This window comes from Cariama cristata, unplaced genomic scaffold, assembly GCF_000690535.1.
Source record: "Cariama cristata isolate BGI_N322 unplaced genomic scaffold, ASM69053v1 scaffold7116, whole genome shotgun sequence".
In the NCBI taxonomy this organism is placed as follows: Eukaryota; Metazoa; Chordata; class Aves; order Cariamiformes; family Cariamidae; genus Cariama; species Cariama cristata.
Genome location: NW_009623810.1, coordinates 64211 through 88028, shown reverse-complemented (window position 1 = coordinate 88028; position 23818 = coordinate 64211). Strand labels below are relative to the sequence as shown.

Here is a 23818-nt window from a genome sequence, read left to right as displayed (position 1 = left end):
ACGAGCTCTGTGCTGGAGGCAGATTCCTGACCAGTGATGTGTGTCCTGGGTACCAAGCCCTCCTAGCAGCCAGCAAGTATCTGGGGATATCTCAGAACACCTGAGGTTATGTGAGGAGTTTTGTGCGAGGATTTCTGGGAAGGAAGAGGCACAGCAAGCTCCCCAGGACTCTTAATCTGCCGTGCCTGCAGGATGTTGTGAAGCCAGCTCAGTGATGAAGCAAGAACCACACCTTGATGGCCTGGGACCCTCTCAAAAACCAGCAGAACAGATACCCGAGGGCCAAAACATGCACCTGTAAATGAGATAAACTCACTCCTAGCTGGACCTAGGAGAAAGTGAGGAGGCACACATCCCACCCAGGATGGAGCCTTAGAGAGAGACTGCCATGGTGTCAGCATTGGTGTCTCTGCTTGTACCGAGCTCCTCTGCTTTCTGTGGTCCCAAAGGAGGACGACAGGGTGGTGACGACAGTCTGGGCAGGGGATCCTCCTGTTCCCAGTCATTCTGGGAAGGAGGAGCAGCCCAGTGGCACATCTGTAAGCATGGATAGAAAAAGCCATAGTGCTCTCACATGGCGGTTGCCCCTTACAGCATCTTGCCAAATGAAACCTGAAGACACCAACTATTTTGGCCTTGCACCTCCTCAGGGAGAAGCCACAGTGGTGGTGCCTCAGGTTGTGCCACACTGGTGTTCCTTTGGTGAGCAGTCAGGATTTGCACTGGAGGGCACGGAGGTGCTGCCCTTGAACCACTCCCAGGAAGGCTGCATTCCCCTTTGGATGCTTTACGGAAGGCACCTGCAGCTTTGCTGCTGCTGGATCACGCTCACAACCCTGTCCTTAACACAGCCATGGGACTGCATGATGTTGTATATGTTCCCCCCACCATGACTTACTCCTGTCCCTCCAGCTCAGGATGGAGATGAAAATGGTCCGTCCCTCTGCCAAACACCAAGAGAGGTGCGGACCAAAGCCCCAGCCTTGGTTTCTGGGCATTGCACAGCCCGTTCGTGCTGGCACTTCCCCGTGCAGGGATGTGGTCCATGGCAGGAGGATGATGGCAAGGACACAGCTTAGAGAAGAGTCATTGAGAAGATAGTCCCACACACCGTGGTCTTGGCTCTTTCAGCACTGGGCTCTGTTTGACCCTTCCCAGGGCAAAGCTGAGGATTTGCCTGCCCATGAGTAATAGTGACTGATCATCCCATTCCTTCCTTGCCTGCTGGAGACCTGCCAGTCACTGTACGCTTTCCCTGGTACGCTTCGACTGCTGGAGGAAAAACTCCACCATCCATTCTCATTATCCCACCGGCTGCCACGCTGGCTAATTCAACACAGGGCTTCATCCCTGTTTTAGTTGCAACTTTGCAGGCTGCAGTGCCTGGGAGTGGGGATGGGTTCCTGAGGACCTCTGGGGATGAACCACCCTCTCGTGCTGTACCGTTTTATGGGTGCCTCTCCGCAGGCTCTGCTTCCTCCTGTTCAAAGCAAGGTGGGGCTCTGACTCACCTGTATCTGGGTCTCACTGCGCAGCAGGACGTGCCGTGGCTCCGCTGACTTTCCCACGGTGGCTGAGCCCTGCGGTGATATTGCTGCTTCACCCAGGAGCTTGCGGCAGGCAGGCTCCAGGGGCAGAAAGGCAATGGGTGTGGATTTTGCTCCATGTACCAAGCAGTCATCGCTTCAAATAGCATAAACACTCGCCGGAACCATCTCCTCCTTCTCCGCTTTCTCCCGACTCTTTGACCCTCTGCTTGTCCACATCCTGCAGAAAATAATTTCTACATTGTTTCTGGGTTATCCTTGGGAAAAAAAAAAAAAAAATTGGGATAGGGACAATCAATTTCTCATTGCACTGACAAAAATGATAGAAACCATTCAGGAGATGTGCTGCTGCCTGGGAAATCCAGAGTCTCACTGTGATCCTGCCAACAGCCCCACTCTGATACCAAACCAGCGCCTTTCCCCCTCCTGACTGTTTCTCCTCCCCTAAAAGGAAACAAGAATTAATCTTCATCATGGGTAAAATGTGCTAAAGAAAAGCTCAGGGTGGAACTCAAAGGCACTCAGATAATCTCCAATTTTTTCCTTTAAATTTTTTGAGCGTTTCTTTCAGCCCTGCTGACGTGAGAGTGATTTTCCTGTTCTGCCAGGAGAGATCCTTGTTGATTGAAGCCGGAGTTACCTGTACTGTGAGATAAAGAGGCTTCCTGGGGAAAGAATAGAAAACATAAGGAAGAAAGCAATAAGATGCACAAAGCAAATCTCTGCTATGCTTCATTGTACAGCACCCAGTCTGGGTCATGTCTCAGACTGAAACTTGGCCTCAGGACCCAAAAGCAGTTATAGTTATTGCCTGAGCTCAAATCTGTTAGGTAAGATCCTGCAGTGCACTTGTAAGGCTTTTTGCAGAAAGAAGTGCCAGGGAAAGGAGGGAGGAACTCCAGTTCTCTGGGAAAATATTTGGGTTTTGTAGTGCCAGGAACTTCCAATAGCTTTATCACTTTTGAAAATTTCTACCTGCTTTTTTTCCTATTGCGTTGCCTTGGGAAGCCAGGCACGCCTGTGCAATGGGAGGGTTATTCACTGCTGCACTGGCTGGGTTTATTTTAACTGCTTTGCTCCTCATTTGCAGAAATGCAGACAACTCCACCGGCAGAACGTCAAGGGAGAAACCAGGCTCAGGAAGGTCTCCTGCCAGCTCTGCGTGGGTACGACAGTGTCAAGATCTGGAGCCACTGCAGAAGCAGTTCTCGAATCTGGTCATCTCTCAGCTTGGGGACATCTGAGATCTCATCCAAGACCCGGAATATTGACCAAAGTGTTAATCAGGACCAGATCTCGGACCTAAAAATTGCTGCCAGCATTTCCACCTTCCCAATGCAATCCCCTCATACTCTGCCAGGATCCCTGCAGTGCTCTTCCTTGTGCTGAAATGCTCTCTTGCTCGTCATCAGCTGCTGGGCTGGGCAGCCTGGGAGCACCAAGGATCTCATTTCTGCCACCAAGCGCAGTGCTTTCAGCACAGAAGGAGTGTGCAGTAGGGACGTAATTACCCTCTCATCAGAGCCTTTCCTGCACGAGATCATTAAGTTGCAGAGGGCTGCAACGGGAGCCAGAGCTAAAAAAGCATTGTTGGCGCTCAGTTGGATGGAGGATGCTCGGTGTGAGCATCCAGGAGTGGATGCCACATTCTGACAAACTGCACACAGAGTTCCCTTAATCCAGGAAATGTTGCTCTGGATGTCACTACTCCACCCAGCCTGATGGAGAAGAAGATGCTGTAAAGGCTCAAGTAGAGCTGCAGCAGTTCCCTGCATCCCAGCAGTGCGAAGGAGAGACCTCCAGGTGCTGGATGAGAGAAAGGGACACGGCCCTGTGTTCGGGATGCCTCGTGGGAATCCCTCAAAAAACTTTCCTGAGACAAAGGCGAGCTTAGAAAGCACCAAGAAAGGGGCCAAGTACAATCTTGGATAGGTAACAACTTCCATGCTCGGCAAGATCAAATCTGCAGGGACACATAACTGTGGGAAAGATACAAATGAGGGTTATATGATAGAGGAGCACAAAGGCATGCACATTACGGGGAAGGTAACTAGGGAATGAATCACCGTGCCTCACATGGGACTCGTACTTTCTCCTGACCCAGGCCCCTGGCTCCTGCAGTGGAGATGCCCTGAGGTGTGGGTGCACGAGCGCTGTGGGGGCTATGGGCTGTGGGTGCCATGCATATGCTGAAGCTCTGCTGCATATACCTTGCTTTTATGGGGCAGGGCTTTCTGGTATGGGCTGCCACGTGTCCTCCAGCAGTGTGTCGTGTGGGACCACAGCACTCCTAAGGCATCTGGCCATGGGGCTGGGATGCCACAGCAGTGTCTCTGCTTGGGGTGATCTCACCCAGCATGTGGGAAATCGAGATACAGGAGCTTTGTTGAGTGAATATGTCCCAGCAGGAGACGTTGGTACTGTGGGGTCGTTGGTGCTGTTGCGGTGTGTGGCTTGGGCTTGGTGTTTCCTAGGGATGGTCTGCCCAGTGCAATGTGTTCTCTGTGCTGTGAAATTGGGAACTGCTCTTGGCTGGGAAGTGATGATCCTCCGGAGTGTGGTCGGGGGAAGTTGGGTATTTCTGGGCATGCCTGGGATCTGTGGGGAAGGTAGCCCATGGACCTGAAAGTGGGGAGTGGGGTCTGCTCTAAAAGCATGATGGGCAGTGATAAAGGACTCAAAAGTTGCACTGCAGGATGGGAGAGGGATGTATACCAGGGACTGCTTTGCTGGCGGAATAAGGTTTTTCTGGTGGAGACACATGCATTATTTCAGATCCCACAAGCTGTAGGACCTGTAAGGTTTCCAAGGACTTAGAGTTTGTTCTGTTTTGGAGGAGGACTGCTCTGTGGGTACCCTGCACCCTGCAAGCACCTATTTTCTTCCCTTGAATCCTGCTGCAAAACCAATGCATTTGAGCTAAATCAGTGCATCCATGACTGTCTGCCCCCACAGAAGTCTCTGGTCTCTGACGCAGCCTCTAGAGGGGATGCATTTTTCATTGCTTCTGAATCACATGAGGAACACCTCAGTTGTCTATTTTCTTGCAAACTGCCCTGTGGTCTTTGAGTGTGTCTACGGACTGCCCTGTCCAAAAATGGGCTTTTCTTATGTGTTCATATGTAGGGTACACATCCCAAAATAAAAAGACATACTAGTTTCTTGGTATTCATTTCACATGCTGCAAATGGATAGTGAGAGATGTAAGCATATAGTCGTATATCAGCTTCATTGCTGAGCAACTTAATTTCTAAATTGGAGGCATGTGCTGAGAGTTACAATGACATGTTCTGCCCTTCTTCAGTGTCCAGAGAGCCTGCTCAAGAATATAGAGGTAGGAGTCATCTGCATTAGTTTTAGATATTGCATCTATGCTAGACTCGGTAAAAGACAACTTGCTCTTCTAGCCTATAATTTATATGATCTTTCTTAGATGTGCCTTCAGATGTGATTTGTGCCTGAAGAAGCTGCAGAATGGACATCACCAGTCTGTATGTGATATCAATATTTAATCCTCCCAAGGAGTACTGGATACACCACTCATTAATGGACTTTTCTAAGACAATTGCTTAGGTACTACATTCAATACCTGCTGTACTGTGGCCTAGAAGCAGCTTAAGTAAGGAATGATCACGGCTGCCAATGCAATTTAGGTTTTGAAATGCTGCTGTATAAGACATGGTTAAGACATTTGGATTTGGGTGCTTTGCCTTTGTGCTTAATCCTTTAGTGCTTGCACACCTTTCAAAAAAAATCTCAGCAGAGCAACAGAGTGTGCTCCTGGAAAGGAGCTCTGAGCATCGTGGCATGGGGTGATGTCTGTCCCTTTTCCCATCCATGGATTCACAGGCTGTGCCAAGCCTGTCTGATAGGCTGTGAATCCTCTTTTCCTAAGATATTTGTCAGTGGTATGGATTATTCCTCAGCCTTGCCTTAAGTAAATCAACTAAACACACCTTGTAGCTGAGATGACATTCCCCTTCACCAAGTTCCTTCTTTGAAGAGCCTTCTTCTGAAGGAGACCAAGAGGATGCTGCTTCCTTATTTCTTTTTATACTGTGTTTATATCAGTGTTTGTACACTACGGTGTTCCCCAGTACTGGAACTACAAAATCTTTTGTGCATCTGGCACTTCAGCTATCCTCGTGTAGCCTGGGCTTAAGTTACTGCAGGATGTGATGCAGAGATCAAATTCTTAGATGCTGTAAACTGCATTTTCATGGAGCAGGCTGGGAAGTCCCCAAAGGAGGTACAGCCTTAAATTCAGTCCTGATTAGTATGAAAAGCCTGGCATCAAACCTTACATAGAGCTGCTCCGTAACATCAAGCTCTAGATCAACAAAAGCCTCAATATCCACCACCATGTACTCCTCTTCCAAAAGGGAAACTTTTGAAAGTTGATGAGCATGATGCTTGTTAAGGGAAAACAAAAGGGAGATTTAAACTTTACAGGCAATGTGGACTATGTTATCCTATTGAAGCACAATCCCAGTAGATCCCACCAGTTAAGACACATCTTTGAGGAAGGGCAGAAGGGAGCTGGCCTGGTTAAGCAGCCAGAGAAGGATGTTATCAGAAGGTGTCTTTCAAATAGCTGAAGACAAAAATAGGAAAGGCTTCAGAACCTCTGCCAGGTTCAACATAACCCGTACTAAATATGCCAAAAAGGAACAACTAGCCAAAGTCAGAAGAATAAGCCATAAATAGTAACAGCATCTTCAAATACATGAGGACCTGCCACAGAGACTGGAGGGCCAGTAAGTATCAGGGGTGAAAAAAGTACTCAGAAAGGAGAAGAGCAGGAGAGATCATGTATTTAATTTTTTCAAAACCCACATCATTGCATGCCTGAGGACTGCAGGTCAAGTCTGTGTATAAAATTTGGGAACTATAGACCAATAAGGAAAGGGTGATAAATGACAGACAAATGTCAGCATAGAGAAATGTTGTGATACACCTGGGGTGAGATAGTCTTATTTTCACATGTTAATGATGGTCTTGGAGATGACCATGACCCCTTGGAGGAAACTCTTGGACAGACTGCCCATCCTGGTGGCAGTTCAATGCACAACAGAGCTGCAGAAACCAAAGTGAATGTGAGGAATCGTTAGGGAAGGAGAGCAGAAAGGTGGCTGTGATGTCCCTACATAGATTACTGGTGTACTCACCCTCTGTTCTGGTTTCAGAAAAGAAATGGTTTAATTGGGAAAGGTTCAGAGAAGGTCATTGCATGTGATGAGCTGATGAGTCTGTCTGAGGAACTGGTCTGTGAGCTGGGACTTTCTGGTCTGGACTGAAGAGAAACTGAGGCAGATCAACTCGTCACACTTTTTAAATATAAGAACTAGGCAGCTTTAAACACAGCTCATATGAGCCAGGTTCAGAAGAAACTAAGGTGTGGGGTTTTTCCCCACAACAAGCTTTGGATCCATACAGCAGTGACACAAATGATGCTATTGATAATTACATTTTTCATGGATTGAAGTGGTGACTGTGAGAGCTCATGGGAGAGAACCCACTGAGGCTTGCCAAGAACGTAATGGTGGAGGAAACAGGATTTACAGCTTCATTACTCATATTGGCATAAGGCAGAGCAGTCCAGATCGGTCACTGCTGCAGGGCAACGGGCTTTTACAAACCTTTCAGATAGATGCTTTATTCTTTCCTAACACTGGCAAGACAGCCAAAATAAAACCATCCAAAACAGGAAGCTTGAAGAAATTCCAGCAATTTTTATTGATTTCAGCTTTTCCAATGAAGCAAATACATACAGTACAGCCAAAACAAAACTCTGATACATTATTCTCACATACCTATATCTTACAGAATACACTGTATAGCTATGGACTGGTAGGCTAAGTTGGTCTCAAACTGGTGTGTGGTCAGAGAGGAATAAAACTGCCTACTGCCTTCTACTTGTCCATGAGGCTTCTGAAATGCTGGGGTGGGTTGGATTGTACACACACAAAACAAACAAAGCATTTATGAGAAAATAGACCAAAAAGCTCTGCCTAGCCCAGGACAAACAAGTATGGTATTTATTTACAAGGTTGTGTGTCCTGCGCACAAATCTGGCCCCAACTGCTCTTATTTCTGCTGCCGGCAGAGCTAACGGTGCTGCTAGCTATGGTCCTTCCCTCCTCAGTAATTCTCCATCACTACGACCCAGGATATGTGCTACGTGTTGTAGACCTGCCCTTGTCGCTGTCATTGGGGGTACACCCTACCTTGGCTCTTAAAGAACTGAGAAACAGGAAACCAGCTCATCGAAGAGGGTGTCACAGTTTATAACATGCCTTTAAGATACAACACCTCCCTAGAACAAACCCAAAAATTATACTGGAGGTGAAAACAGCATCTATTTATGATGGAGGGAACCTCACTGAGCTCCCCAAACTGCTGGTTATAAGCAACACCAGTTACTCCGATAAGTCTGATTTTCCTTTCTCTTCTCACAATCGGGCATCAGTGTCACTTCACTGCCTTGGGTGGAGTCTGTAGTCCAGATTTTAAAAGGAGACACTGAGAGGAAAATAGAGTTGAGTATCAGAGAATTTCCTGGGGAAGAAATAGCTGCAAAATAGCCCTGGGATGGCAGAGTGGTTACGATTCACACAGCCCGCTGCTCTCTTGAGTTAGCTATATTTTGAGGTATGAAAGCAGTAACATACAGCATGGTAAAAAAAAAAAAAAAAAAATTGATTGGAAGGAAACTCTCTGGTCTGCCCGGCTCAAAGCAGGGATAATATCAAAGCCAGATGAGATTGCTCAGGGCTGTGCGCAGTCATGTTTTGAATATCTCTGAGGATGGAGACAGATTTCATTTTTATCATTTTATTAGCTTTGGAAAAACAACTTTGCTGTATTTAATAAAATTTATGTGAATGACATATCTGTCTCTTTGAGTCTAATACTCACTAATGAAATCTCCAGTACGTATAAATTTAATTGTGAGATGATGATCATATAGCTACTGCTCTTTGTGCCTCATACAGTGATCCAGTAAACTGCATTACCAGTGAAAGCAGCAGCAGTGTTTTAAAATAAAGCCTAAATAACAGCCAATTAGAATGAATTTCCTCAATATTTCATCATTACATTTGGTAGTTAGGTTTCCCCAATTAATTTTACAGAGAAAAACATTAGCTCCCAGGACTGCTGTGGAACATGTAATTACAGGAACAAATCTGAATGCAAAATTGCACGCAACATACTTTTACAGCAAAACTGTTAACAGTCCTGCCTGTGGATGCTGCAACCGTTTTGGACATCCATAGTCTTGGGTCCTGCCAAAACCATTTTGAACCGTGCACCTGAGAATATACATCCAGCTAGGGAACAGCTGGCAGGTATGGCAAGGGCATGCCCACAGGCTGGGGCTCCTTTGCTGCTGTTTAAATGCTCCTGAAACTGTCCTACCGGATTCTCCTGGTTCTAGCTCTCCACTTCAAAGGTGCTTTTTTTCTCTCTCATTTGGCTGGGAGCTCGGTGCAGAAAGCTCTCGATTGAACGTGGGTGAAGGCAAGCAAGGAGATGCTGCTCATTAAAGTGCACAAGATTAAGCCACACTTTGTAGTCCAAGAGAAAAAACAGCAGGAAAATGATCTCCCTCTGTGGACACGCGGTCCCCATGGTCTAAACAGGGGACGAACAAGTGCCACGGCGTTTCTCAGCTCTAGAGCTGTGTCAGAGCAAATCTGAACTTCATGGACGGTTCTTTATCGGGCACGAATCACCCCATTTCTGTGAAGTGAATGAGCACAGGCTGATCTCCACCAATTTAGGAGTCTGACACTTGCGAAAAATGAGACTGTTTTTCCCTTTCCAGGCTTATAATTCATCCTTCCGAAGCTCCTCCTGCACCCCTGATACTTGCAAAATGGGGTCCTGTGCCCCTGCACTGTTGGAAGAAGCAATAACCATGTGAGTGGGACAGCCAGCAAACGCATCCTCAGCTGGTCCTTTCCCTGCGGATCTGAACTGTGTCCCCTCCAGGGACAGGTAGAGGATATTTTTCTTCTGCAGAGAGGAAGATCAGCCTCTTTCATCACACGGTTACTGTCATAAGAAGTAGATTGCCCTAAAATGAGCTCAGCAGTCCCCTATCACAGCCTTAGCATCACAGGCTGATTCATGTAATTAAAGATCTCGAAAAATAAAATATTTCCAAACCTGACCTCACACAAGTGCTTACATTCCTTTGCATATTAATACTATTTCTTTACATTGATCAAGAAAAGCAAAATGTGATTAAAAAGTCCACATCCCTCACTTTTTTTCAGTCCTGTGTGGCAATCAGTGATCCCAGGGGAAAAACACTTTGCCTGTCTCCAGCTCAGCTTCTCAAATGCCACATTTGTCCAGGTACAGTCACGAGATTGAGTTGTTCTGGCGTTCAAAATGGTTCGGGACCCAGTAATATTCGTGCTCTGCAGATGTGTCGCAATTGCCCCCTCGCATACAGCTTCAGAGAAGGGTTACTGAGACCCGGGAAAGAGTTTGCAGACGTCAATTTGCTTCTTGAGATAAAGAGTTCATGTGACAGGAAAGAAAATACTAATACCTATAAGAGCTCATTGGAGAAAAATTCATAAGCAGAAAAGAAGCCCGTGTTTATAAACGTTAGGAAAAAACAGCCTTTGTAAAGAAGATTATTGTTGTGTGTATCTGTTTGTAACGGCCATATGCAACGGGGGGACTCAACCTAAAATTGGCAATTTTTATACTTGTGGGAAAAAAATAGGTCGTGACATGTTTTCCGTGTGGCAGTATTTGGTGCATGGATCAGGTGGAATCGGACAAAACTCTGCAAGGGGGTTAAACTGCACAACTCACACCGACTTTTGGTGGAAGACAGGGGACTAAGTCTGTAGGAAGATCCTACTTACCACGTGTGCGCATGTATGTTGGCTGCATGCACACATACACGGCAACACATACGTAGTTACACAGACACACTCTTTGCAAAAAAAAAAAATAATTATTGACATCAAGAAAGTATAACCTTAATAAAAGTCCCTTCTCCCCCTAAAAAGAAGAAAATGCTTAAAAATATCAGTATCATCCACATGAAATCCATATGTTTAGTTTGCTTTACAGTTGAGTTAAACTCAGAAACACTCTACATCTTTAACATCCTAAGTAATTGTGAAAGGGTTGTCTTCCTGGACATGAACCAATTCCAAATTCTGAAATGGAGAAAAACAAAGAAAAACTGAAAACCCAAGTAATTAAATCATTCAAGAACTCTTTTCATTACATTCAAAACCAACTTTTAATCTTTTTTCCTTGGCCTGCACCCGGTTTCTGTACTGCCCATAGTTTTTCACAGTAGACTTCCATACTCTTCTGAGTCTCAGTGGAAACATCCCAGCAGAGCAAGAAGTGAAATCTGTACTTGGGCAGAGGAAAGAAATGGGCTTTTGCACCATTTTCTCCTACATTTTCTCAGGACTGTGTTTAATCTGATCACAAAGAGCATGTTGGGGAAGGGAGCAAATAATTCGTTCTGGATCATCTCAATCCCCATCATAGAAACATCTGATATTTGAAAAGTGTAAACTAATTAAAGCTTTTCCCTTCAGTGGGAATTATGAATCAAAAGTACATTGCAGATTCAATCCTCATTTCACACTGAATAAAAAACCATAACAAAGCCCTGGAAATTCTGCCCAAGATTTCTCTAATCTGGTTTCTCTATTGGGATTTTTCAGGTGTCAACATATAGTTCCAAATTTTGACGAGGCTTACAGGTAGATTATTAAGTGTTCAAAAATGCCAGAGCATGTACTGGAATTAACTGCATGTTACCGACACTATCAGGATAACATTATTCAAAATTCAGGAATGAAAGCAGTCTCAGAGAGATTCCTGTGAAAATCTCCACCTGATAGGATTTGGAAAAATGCAATTAATTGGTTATTGCTTGGCAAAGTAAGAAAGACACACGAGACATAGTCAAATCCAGCGGCTTTGCCTGTCCTGTGGCATCTGCACTGAGCACGTCTAAAACGCACAGCTGTGTAGTGCAGGCAACATCTGCACTAAACCCATGAACCGTACGGCTTCTGACCTTTCATGGAAACAAATGCTTTGCAGTTTGGGCTGATAAGATTTCCGATGAAAATCCCACAAACCCACTTTAGGGGAGAGTAAAAATAGTAAAAATCTCACGGGGTTCACACGCTGCTCCTTTGCCCCTAAACCCACCCCTTCCCCACGCACGAGGGCCCTGTTCTCACCTGCAGCCTGAATGCATGTGGAGAGGCTCCTAAAATCTGGAGGAGAGAGTCCTGAAGGTCGTTCCAGCTAAAGATCCCATCATATTCTTATCAAATCCTTGCTGAAAAAGGAGATGGATATGAACTGCAGTGAGTGCACATCAATTTCAAAACTGATGGCTACCTATTGCCATGAGAGAGAGCCTCCTGCCCCACTTCAACAGCTGTCCTCCACTTAAAAACTGTGCTTCATTCTCAAACAACCTCCTCTGTCCTCTCTCTGTGTGCCTTCGACACATCATCCTTATTGATGGACTTCATCTTCCTTGCATTGCTTTCCATCCGCCAAGAGCTGGACTTCTCCGTCTTTATCTGAGGAAACCTTTACTTAATCCTTCACTGAATATTATTTCATCTTATTCCTTCTCCGGGAAGAAGCAGCAAAGATATGCATGATGCATGTATCCTTGCAGATTCCCATCCTTCTTGTCTGATGTGTACCTATGCAATGAACATCTATGTGAACACAGGAGTGACTCAGTCACATCAAAATGAGTTGGCACAGGCTCCTGAGTGGAGCCTGGCACAAAGCTACACAAGCTCCTATGGAGAAAGTCCCTAACTGTTAATATGAGAACAACTTTTAGGTACTCTCTACCTTCCTGCCCCCAGGGTACTCCCCTTTGTGGATGTTACTCCTTCCCTTTAATTTGGCCCTTTACTCTCTGCAGGTGCTGCTGCTGTTGAGTTGGAAAACCCCAGCTTGTTCAAAGAAAGCCACCGGGAGATGGAAGCTGGCTCAGCGTCCGTCTGGCTCTGCGCTTTCAGAGTTTCTGTTGCAGGGAGCAAAACAAATCCTAAATACTCCTCTTCTTGGTTTAAAAGATTACCCTGACCGTGGGAGTGATGTAACCACAGGGTAGGGTTACGGACACAGAAGAAAATGGGGGAAAGAGAGGAGGAACCTTTCCAGGGATCTGCTGGGACACGCTGAATCTACATGATGGACTGCAATGAAGCGAATCTCCCAAGCTAGTGCGAAACGTCCAGGTCTGTTCCCAGCACAGAGCAATGCTGTGCACACAGGTCAGCATCAACTACAGGAGCACCATGGAAGAGCCCACCTAAGCTGGCATCATCCCCAGCGTGCAGGTTGCCCAACACAGACACGTCAATGTCCACTTAGTCCCTAAAGTCAGTCCCAGCAGTTGCGGTTGCGACTCGCTGCCTCCTGCTCGGGTCTTAGGCGGGTGCCCGTGTGCTGAGAGCATCATGGTCCTTCCAGCACCCCGGGATCCTCCCAGCCACTGCCCGTCCTCACTGATGAATCGTGGCCTTTGCAAACTCACCGACTTCGGCAAGTGAGTCAAGACCAGGGTTGTTCTTGTCAGATGAAGAGCAGAAGCGTCTTCCTTACCTGCTTGAGCACACTCTGGAGCTCCCTGTTCGACCAGAGATCTGTCAGGAGGAGGCGAGCAGCTTCGGCCGCTTTTGGACAGGAGCTGGGAAGATGAAAGCAACCCTGGTGAATTATGGCAGGCCACAGAACAGTAACCCACATGCATTACCGACAGACTTTAAATAAATCCATCTCCAGCTGGGAGGCTGGCTAGACTTGATGGAGGACGGTCAATAAAACCTTCCTTGCTCTCTCAGCAAATTTACGTTGGACAACCTCTGGGACCAGAACAGGACAAATGAAAAAGAGGGGAGGATTAGAGTGGGAAAATGAGCATTAGACTGAGCTGGAGGACTGTTTCTGGAGTGTGAAATCTGAGAGGGTGAAAGGGAAGGGAAATGGTGCCAACCCTTCCCTGGAGTCTGTAGGGAGAGTGTGGGCGAATCTCTCGGGAGGGCAGCAGAGGAACGGGCTCCGTGCTGCCTGGTAAGGATGAAGGAGATGGGAGCATTTGTAATAACAACATCTGCAACCGTAAGTCCTTAGTCAGCACAAGTTAATAGATACTTGCTCACGTAACAGCTCCGAAACCGTGAGTCATAGCAGTACCTTTTATAATTTTGGAACATTTCATACAACGACCCAGATATAAACCTCCTTGCTGGTTCGTATCGCTGCTACTGATCTCCTGGACCTCGTCCTGTCTGTGGGAGACTCCTCATCTGGGTTCAGTGCAACAGCCCCAGCCTGTCTCAGCCAGGATGATGGAGAGGTGTGAGACAAGACTCGGGACCCTCCCTGTACGACACCTCTTCACAAAACTTGGTGTCCTCAAAATAGTCCTCATCAGACTATGAGAAATGGGACTGACTGTGGTCATCAGGAACCTGGGGCCTGCAAGCACCGTACTCTGAGTGTGAAAGGACAGGAATGTAACCACATTCAGTAGATTTTGGGGCATTTCTCTAACATACACGGCAGTTGTTACCAAAGAAATTAGCAAATTTAACTTGATCATAAACTCCAAAGGGATTGTGCATCTCGTACGTGTTGGTATTGTGTGGAGGACTGGGGGAGATGCAGACAATCAGAAATTCTTGAGCAATGTTTTGGGACAGAAGAACTGGGCTTTATTGCAAAATCATTTATCTGGTTATAACCATCCTGTGGCCTGTCACTAGAATGACTATGTTTAAAAAAAAAATGTGGCTGAAATAATGTTTGTGGCTGAAAAGCCATTAAAAAACAATAAACCCAAAGGTATCTATGATTAAATGGTCAGTGCATGTCCTGGACACTGTCTTTCAAGGATATGCTGTTTCATGTTGTTTCTCTCTTTCTAAGCTAGCGTAACTTTGGTTTTTTTTTTTAATAATTTGCTTCTAATGATGCCAAGTACATACTTTTGCCATTATGTCTTCAGAGCACACCTCAAAAGATTTTTTCTTTTTAAACCAAAATTACCAGCATCTGGTATCTGAGCCATTTACAAATTCAGACAAAAGAATTTTTCCACTCTTAATTTGAAGGATTGGTGCTGACTCTGTTTCATACAGCATCTGCTGCTAGTATTAACACAGAAAAAGATTAAGCATGAACTGATGGAGCTGTAATGACAACTTCAATATGTAAAGTAGTACATCTAAACAAAAGTGCTAAGAATAGTGCGTGACTATAGCAGCGTATAACATGGAGCAGAATATCAAGGACAGTTGATTTGGGGAAAAATCTCTTAAAAACAAGTTGCATGAAAATCATAGTTGATTTTAAGGACAGTGTGTTTTTTACAAATAGAATTACTTGTAAAAATTTGTGGGAAGACAACAAGGAAGATGTCCACTGGTGGCAGTGGCAGCAGTCATTCAAAAAACTATTGACTCAACAAAACACAAACAAGAACCTCATCAGAAGGAGGTGGTGGGGCAGGGGAGGAAGAACGAAGGCAGCAAAAAAGACAAGGATTTTGTACATCCATATCAAATAATAGGGGAAAATAATTTTTCCTCAAAGGATAAAAATATTGAGAACCTTATGTCTGTCAGAGGACATGCCAAAGAATTCCTGGAAGAAGGATTTCATCAGGATGTCATAAGTTTATAAAACTGATATCAAGATGCAATCTTTGGAAGAAATAATGGGAAATTGGAAACATGTGGATGAAAAGAACTCTCTTCCACAGAAAAGAATCAAAGAAAGACCTGAGTTTATAGAAATATTAAATTTGGTAAAATGCTGTGGTAGAATTAAATCACAAAACTAAATTGTAGAATAGAAAAGATGTGAAAAGTGAAAGAACAAAGAGAAACTGAAACAAATCAGTGATAAAGGGATTGTGAGATGAACTGCAAATCTGATGCTCTAAAGTACAGAAAGAGATTCTGGAGGAAAGCTTTTAGTGCAGCCAGCAGAATTATTGAGAAAAATGATAGTTTTATTAGTGAAATAACGTCACTTGAAAATAAGCAGAAGAATATTTTTCAGACAATTGGAGAAGAAAGATGAAAAGGACATCAGACATCACAATAAATCAGTAACAGTAGCTTGATTTTCAGAAACACCCTCAAAAAAAGAAGGTAATACTCAATATTTTGGAAACTTGGATTAAAAATAATAAAGAATGAACGAACTCCAGCATCACTATGCAGCCTGTGTCATAGATGAGGATATTTGCAGGAGACAAAGACAATCACTTAATTGGGATGCTCCAAGAAGGAGAAGAAACCACAGCTATCAGATAAACTACTGAACTGCTTATGGCTTTCACTCAGAAAACAGCTACAAGAAACATCAAGAAAAAGAAACTTCAGATTTCAGGAGTGCTGGTTGGCATTTGAGAAGAACATGGAAAAGGAAAAGATCCATAACTTACTTGTCTGTAACCTGGAAGCTCTTTCTAAAATATGAATATAAAATTGAGCATTTTAAACTAATGATTTACAGCTTCAAATGCAATGAGAGGTCAGTTCATAAATATAGGTAAAGATTTGTTGGGTGGCAGAAGAAACATGTGCCAGGGAGGGATTATCCAGACACACCAACCAAACCAACACTGGAGGTGAGGGAAGTGTGTCCGCAGGGAAACTGAGGCAGATTAACAGAGAAAACTCTGCAAAATACTAACAAGGTGCAACATGGCATGGTGTTCTCCATGGAGATTTGGTCTTTGTTTCTGATGACTGTGGTGCTGGGGAGGAGGAGGTTGATAGCATGGGACTCACCGTGGGGAGCATGGGGTCTACATCCAACCTAGGCAACAGCCCCCAGTAGAGGTGCTGGATCTAGTTATTACCATCAGGGAGTGGGTCAGGCTCTTTCTGATGTAGAACTGGCCAAATCCCACCTTAAAATGTGTCATTTGTCTTCACAGGCTACACAGGAAAGTGGGAAAAGTTAGCTAATCTGTGAACTAGCAAGTGTCCAGTTTACTAGAGGGGGAGATCTCTTTCACATCCCTTTATGGGAACAGTCTGAAATGATACGGTTTGAATAAGTGAGATTAGCCCTGGGTGTAAATTGTTGTCATTTTTTCATGAGAATTGAACAGCATAAAAATCTTTGGGGACAGAAATGAATAACGGAGGAAAAGGAACAATTCAAATTTTGGACTTGGGGAGTTTCTCAGAATTAATTTGTGATACAGACAGGAGGAACACACTGAAGACATCTCCAGAGTTTAGTAACTCCTCGCTGTTTAGTGAGTCATTGCAAACAAAGCTCATCACACAAAGCAGGCAAGACAATTAATATACGCACAACCCCAGTTGTGCAACACTCTGTTGAAGTAGTAAATTAGCTGACGACCGGTCTGCGGGATCCAAAGCGGGACTTTAGGCAGAAGTAGATTCTATTCAAAACAATGAAGACTTAGAAGAGGGCTGGGTTTCATGTTAATTGGGCTTGTTGTAGAGTGGAAGCATACTGACCGACATTTGTTGGTTGAGGTCCGAACTAAAGAAGGCGGACATTTCTAATGACTATAAGTGTCTCTGCTGCCATGAAATACGTGGTAGATTGTAAGTGGTTTCTCAAAGGATGATGGAGAAGGCATGCAAAAGTTTTGTCACAACAGAAAACAATAGGTTACTTGTATTTTAAAACAAAGACAGATGGTAGGAGGGATAAAAGTCTAGGAAGGAGACTACATGGTCAAAGATCAAGTAAGTTTAACACCGGTTTGGCCAGAAATGAACATATAGCTTGGCAAGGGTTGACAAGCTTTTGCACAGGGCTATAGGGAGTATGGATAACAAGCAGGACAGGATTACTACCACCAAAATTCAAACCAAGTCCTCGAAGAGAAAGCGGTAAGATACATTGAAATTGCTCAGTTGTAAAATATGTGTGAGTAGACCAGGGAGGGTACTTATTAATAATACATACACATACGTATCATCACGGCTGCATCTTTGCTACTTGAGGTGGATGCTTCAGCAGAAAGACGAACAAATCCGAACTTTAAAGCTAAGCACAATCCCAGTATATCAGTAGTGTTTCAGTCTCAGACCTGACCTTCATGATAAGGTTTGCAGGAAGCTGCGAGTGGGAAGCCCAGGTGCTAGGGAGTCAGGCTGCGTACTGACGTCCCCTTTTTTGAGGGCTGGAATTTTTAAAAGCGTTTAAGATGTTGATGCTTCAGTCCTTTTCAGAATTCCTTAAAATTCAACCAGCAAATTTCCTGAAGCCCCTTTACAAATCCCATTCTGGATGGCTCATGCCTGTTTCCAAGAAACCAGCACTGAGGATTTCTGTCTACCAACCGTTCACGAATGCTTGAATTTTTCTGGCTCTCAGTTTACAAGCACAGGGAAAGAATAAAGCTTTACTATGGCTCTGAAGGGTGTTGGGAAGGCTCTGGGGTTAATCTGGCTTTGCACAGAGTGTATGGGCTCAAAAATGCCTGTGCACGACCCTCTCCATGCCTTCTGCCCCGAACTCACCCATTTCGGCACAGGCTTACTACATTATTTAGCATGTTGCTTGTCAAGTAAGACTTTCCCAGGTGTGGGTTGGACATGATGAGGTTCCTCAGCGTGTAACAAGCTGATGTCATGATCTCGCCATAGCTGTTGGTATTTCCAGACTGGAATGACAGGAGACGTGATACATCTGGGAGCACCTGGTGAGCTAAAGAGGTGGAATGTTCCAATCAACATTTAAATAAAAGCTAGCACAAGTGAATGATACTATTTGTGTTAGCACTACTCAATGCAAGAATGCAGTGTTATCTCTGGAAGGAGGCACCAAAAATGTCAGACAGTAATGGCATAACAGTCATCACTTGATTTTCAGAGTCAAAATGAGTGCTGCAGGGCTCCGGAAGGGCAATGATATTGGTCATGGACAGTCAAGTCTAACTCAGTTCCCAAAACACCACCATCCTCATGATCCTACAGATCTGTCATTGTCTATAAAACACACCACATGCTTGTAGAGACTTTGAGATTGCACACGTTTTGTTAATCAAGTCTGCAGATATCACCTGTAATTGTCCTTTTGGCCAGAAGAAATGACAGTTTTGCCCAATTTTGGAGCTTGGCTAAGTCCTATTATGAGATTTACAAAGTGAGATGGGCAGATACTGGAAGTTAGAAACTAGACTTTGTCCTGGAATCCACTGTGCTGGAAATTACTTACCCATGGTTTTGTGGAGAACAGGATGCCGGGACATGTTGCTCAGCAAAGAAGCCCCAGACCGGACAACTTCAGAGCTGTTGGACTGGAGGAGCCGTGCTATGCGAGGCAAACCTTTTTCCTTCAAACCAATCAATTGGCTCATTGCATTGGACATCTAGGAGACAAAACAGAGATGTCTCATGACTTCTGGTGCCAGGAGGACACAACTGGAATGATGCATCTGAGCAATACCTTCTTCTGCTACCACGATCCCACTTGCTTTGCCATTTACCCCTCCTCTCTACAGACATTTGCAAAGTCAGCCTCTCATCTTCTGTGGTACCACTGGTACTTCTGTCCTCTTTCTGGAGCCTGAGGGGGGTCAGTTGCTCACCCAAATGATAGTCCCAAAAGCTGGAGAAGTTTTACCTTCATGCCCACATTGCCCTTGCACTTCACAATGCTCTTGCAGCTCCCTGCCATGTAACAAATAATAGGCTGTGGTGGAATAGGAACAGCTAATGGACAGCTTTAGAAAACATTCCGAAGACCAAAAATACTCGTCTTGGACCTGATCTTATGTTCGCTTATTTAAATCTAGAAGGTCTCAGCCAGTGCAGATGAGTGTTCTTGGACATTGAAGCACACACCCTTAATAAATTGCCCTCTTACTGATAGAGTTTAAACTGAACTTCTCAGCTGCTGCCCCACCAGAAAGGCTACTGGAGATTGTTGGACCACCAGTGACACATATCCATCAACAGTGACATGGGAATGGAGGGAACGGGCTGGAAAGCAACCCTCTTCCAGTGGGCTGAGACCCAATTTCCCTCCCATGCTCTGGGAGGCACATGTGCCGTGTTACAGATTCACACCAGCAGGACTGGGATGTGCAAAGTGGAGTCTGAGAAGAGATTCAGAGCCATCCTCTATAAGCTAAAGGATTACAGTAAGCTTTGTAAGCTTGTCCTCAGTTTCCCTTTCCTTCAAGTGACAGCAACCCAGTAACACACCCCAACTCCAGCTCTGAGCTGGAATAAGACCCTTGAAAGGAGAAGCCACTTCTGCGCATCCAGGCAAATGCCAACAATTCCATTCCAGAAGGCTGAAATAAGTTGTTTCAACACTGTCAGAGCTGTTTTTTGTTTATTTGTTTTCTCCCCTCCTGCCCAAAAGACACTCCTGTGTAATGACGTTGATTGCTGAAAGGCTTTTCGTTTCCATGGAGCACATAGCTCCAGCCCCATTTCTCTGATCAGCTCTGCCCGTACTGTGACAGCCTCTCTCCACCTTGTCATTAGTGGCACTGCTCAGTTAAACTGCAAAAAAAAAAGTTCCCAAAGTATTTCACATTGAAAGACTCGTAACAAAAGCTCCCAGGAGATCCAGGTTAATGCCGTCCTAGCAGCGAAGGCTCTTTTCGTGAGTCACTCCGTGTTTCTGGGTGGAACGCTTCGCACACGTGACACGCCTCTCCTACGTATGAAATAATTATCTCTTTATCTCCCTAGCCATCTTATTTAAATTGGAATTGATGAAGTTCGACACAAACAGACAAGTCAAGGTTTGTCCACGTGAATGCAGCCTGCAAGGACATGCCCATGGTAGCGATATTTGACACAGCAGACTGGCTGTCGTGACGTGTCCCTCGCCGTGCCCTAGCTCCTGCAATACCCTCAGCGTCACACAGCCTGTGTCTCCTCTACCCTGCCATACCTACGGGTTAGGATACCTGTCAGAGCTATTTTACAAGCAGTTCTGATGTGAGGACAAGCCACAATCCACAGCACAACCCACCCTGTTATTAGAACCACCTCCCACTTAAAAAACACACACAGGCAGTGACGCACGCACATCCTTTCTCTCTCCTTTAATGACATCTGTCCACATGTGCACATCTGGGCACATCCTCACTGGTGTCCTAGGGGCAGGGTGCCAGTGCCAGTAGATGCTGGTAGTGTGACCCACAGACTGGGGAAACCTGGAAACCCAGTGTATGGAGCTGGGATAGACCCTTGGGATGCTGATTATAGCCCCCCATGAGATCCTATTTTTGGCATTTATAAATACCTCAGAGGGAACATCCACTGTGGAAAGACTTACAACAGTGCCCTGAGGTTTAAGGAGGACATTTTCCTTTCTGATTACTGTAAAGTGCTGACACATTGGGCTGCGTGTGTGCGGAGGAGAGAGGAGTGCTTACCAGCCCTCGGCTTGCAGTGAGGTTCTGCAGAGCTCCAGCACAAGCTTCCAGGGTGGCATCCTTCTTGCTCTGATCCATCAGGGACAGGTAGGTGCGGATGGCATCAGAGTGGTAGAGCCAGCTGGGTCCTTTGGGTTTAAAATCCTCCTCGGGAAGGGGGACACCGTACTCATCATTCTACAAAGAGATGAGAAACTGGAAGCTCAGATCCTGCTCTTCCCTCGCAGCCCCTGCCTGGGGCTGAATATCACGTTTCCAAGCCCTCTGCGGCACCTCTTACCTCCATTTTACCACTCCTGCTGTTGAAACAGCCTGTGAGAGTTTTGTCCATGTAAACGCTCCGGGCCATGTGGTTGAGCTGGGTGTATTTGTTGGGAACTTCGGCATCCAGGCGGTAGGAGAGGTTGTGCAGGATGCAGATGCAGTTCTCCACAGACTGAAATCACCCCCAGAATAAAAATGCAAGCATCACGTTAGGCAGAAAAACACGGAGGAGCACCTGCTATAGCTACACAGAGGACGTATGCCATGACATAATCAGCTTTTTTAGTAGTTATACTACCTAAGCTCCTGACCCTGCTTAAGGTAGCAATGGATGGGAAGGAAGAAGGAGGTAGGGTAGATGGGAATGAAGGCCACATAGCCCAAATGCTGTATTGCGGATCTCAGTGAGCCTTGTTAGGTCCCACTGCCACAGGCAAGTTGATAAACAGGAAAAAAGAGTGCAGAGGGTGGTTATGTCAAACTGCCCACTATGAAACACCGACTCTTGAAAGTCTGCCTCTTGCCATAGTCAACTTTCAATGACTTTATCCAAGTCACAGCTACAGATTAGGGGACACGTTTTACTGAGAACAGGTTTTTAAGTCAGAGCACCCAATATAAAAAACAAGAGAGAATTTTCGCTAGATACCTGTAACCAACACCAAAACACACGGTTACATTTCCAAAGAGCTGTGTTCAGTATGTGCTGCTGAAACTGGTCTTCTTGAAAAGTCATTCCCAAAAGAGGATTTGCTCAGTTCTGAGCTGATTTGAAATAATTTTGGTACTTTGCTGGGCAATGAGGACGCCAGGGTGTTTGGCTAGTATCACAGGTGTTGTACTCCTGAACATGTGGCTATAAACACTGCTTTGTCCAAGGTAAGTGCCCTTCACACATAGCAATCAGAGTCAGAGTTAGGGAACTAGCAGAAAGATACCAGCTGCTGGTTTCCTACTGAATTTCATGTAAATCTGGGGCTTATACTTGAGTCCGGCTGGATGAAGAGATGTGGTGGTGGAAAGAGCAAGAGATGGAGGTTAAGATGCTGGAAGGATCCCGAGTTGGGAGGGGAAAGGAGGAAAGCATATTGGGGGCTTAGGAGCCAAATATTTTGGTGTGTCTCTGTGTTTGGTACAGGGAAATTGTAAAACCCACCTCTACTTCAGGCCCAGAGCACAGAGGACTTGCAACCCTGCAACAGATTGCACTGGGATTTGGAAGGACAAGAGCAGCCACAAAGAGTCCAGTCCCCCCTTGTGTTTGTTTGAAAGGGATTTTGAGATATTCCCAAAGTTGCAATTATTAACTACGGGGCTGAACTCTAGCAAAGAGCTCAGGGTGAGCATCTGGTACCTTATCATCAGGTCGGTTAGAAGCCACGCAATTCTGGGTGTAAGTCATGACTGAATCAATCAAGCCAGGGTAATTCCTCATGGTCTGGCGACCCATGTCTGCAGAACTCAAGTTTCTGAAGAAAGCCATCGCAGAGCATGTCAGGAGAGAAGGAGGAGAGAGGATTAGTTGGATTCACTTACTAGTCTCTGTGGGCTCTGTTCTGGCTGGGGCTGTAATTGAATTTAAGGATATTTTTGTAGATTCAGCAAGGCTGATGTACTGCTTTCATTTTGGAGGCCTCTGTAGGACTGCAGCGGTGCATAGCTCTCTTGTTGCTCTCTAGGATTGATTTCATCTAGGAAAATGTCCTGTTAAGGAGCTCTGCATAGAAGTCATCCTCCTAATGATAGCAACTATCAGCAATATTTTGCCTTAGTTGTTATGCATGCGACATTTCACAGACTCTTTGCCTCCTTGGAGGTGTTTCGAAAGAAAAGACTAAATAAAGACCCTCTGGGATTATTGTGAAAATCAGGAAAGTGCATACGGTTGTAAGCATTGAGCTGTGCAGGATCAACAGCAATTTTTGTGGGGGATACGGGGGCAGAGATGCTGAAGAGCAGCAATCGCTCTGACCAGGGGGACTGACCAGTTTGTAATGTTGTAATGTATTCCTGAGCACCGGTTGCTGCCAGGACAGGGGAGTTTTTCCGGTAACAGGAAATGTTTTTTTGTTGTTTTGTTGTCTTTTTTTTTTTCTTCCCTGTTTTATTGCCTTGTAGCTTGCAAATGAAAAACAAAGAGAGGTTGGCAGTCGTTGTGAGATATTCTCTCCAGGCGTTCCAGAACTGGATTTGATGTTCACTGTGATTTGCAGCCTCCTCATTAACATGAATTCATCTGCAATCCAGAAATGCTTGAGCAGCAATGGCTCGAGCCCAGGGCAAACCCAAGGCTGTTCTCATCTCTGTGTTATGATGTGGCAGGGCAGTGAGTCAGAGCAATCCCGTCTCTCCCCTCGGAGCAGGGGCTCTGAACCCAACAACCGTGCTTTCCTTACTCAGTTTGCTCCTCATTCCAGCTCCCCTCCAGCATTTTGAGCTCCCTCGCTGACCTGCATCTGGCAGTCTTCCCTGGGAGCGTTGGACATCACTGTCACAGACCGTGATAAGTCTTAGGACACAGAGCCTGCCTTGAGTTACACTCGAGGGAGAGTCTCTTTGACAAGCTGTCATC

General features: G+C 45.4%; 1 protein-coding gene across 1 annotated transcript in view; it reads right to left on the bottom strand.

Moving 5' to 3' along the window:
* Positions 1-11817: 11817 nt before the first annotated feature.
* Positions 11818-23818, bottom strand: part of PKP1 (plakophilin 1) — a 41650-nt gene continuing 29649 nt past the window's right edge. Inside the window, exons 7-13 of the mRNA XM_009702911.1 lie at positions 22601-22715; positions 21263-21418; positions 20983-21159; positions 18801-18954; positions 18104-18290; positions 13185-13269; positions 11818-11889 (exon numbers count right to left, since the gene is read on the bottom strand). Of these exons, the coding sequence (XP_009701213.1) occupies positions 11818-11889; positions 13185-13269; positions 18104-18290; positions 18801-18954; positions 20983-21159; positions 21263-21418; positions 22601-22715 (946 nt within the window). The remainder of the gene's footprint in view (positions 11890-13184; positions 13270-18103; positions 18291-18800; positions 18955-20982; positions 21160-21262; positions 21419-22600; positions 22716-23818) is intronic.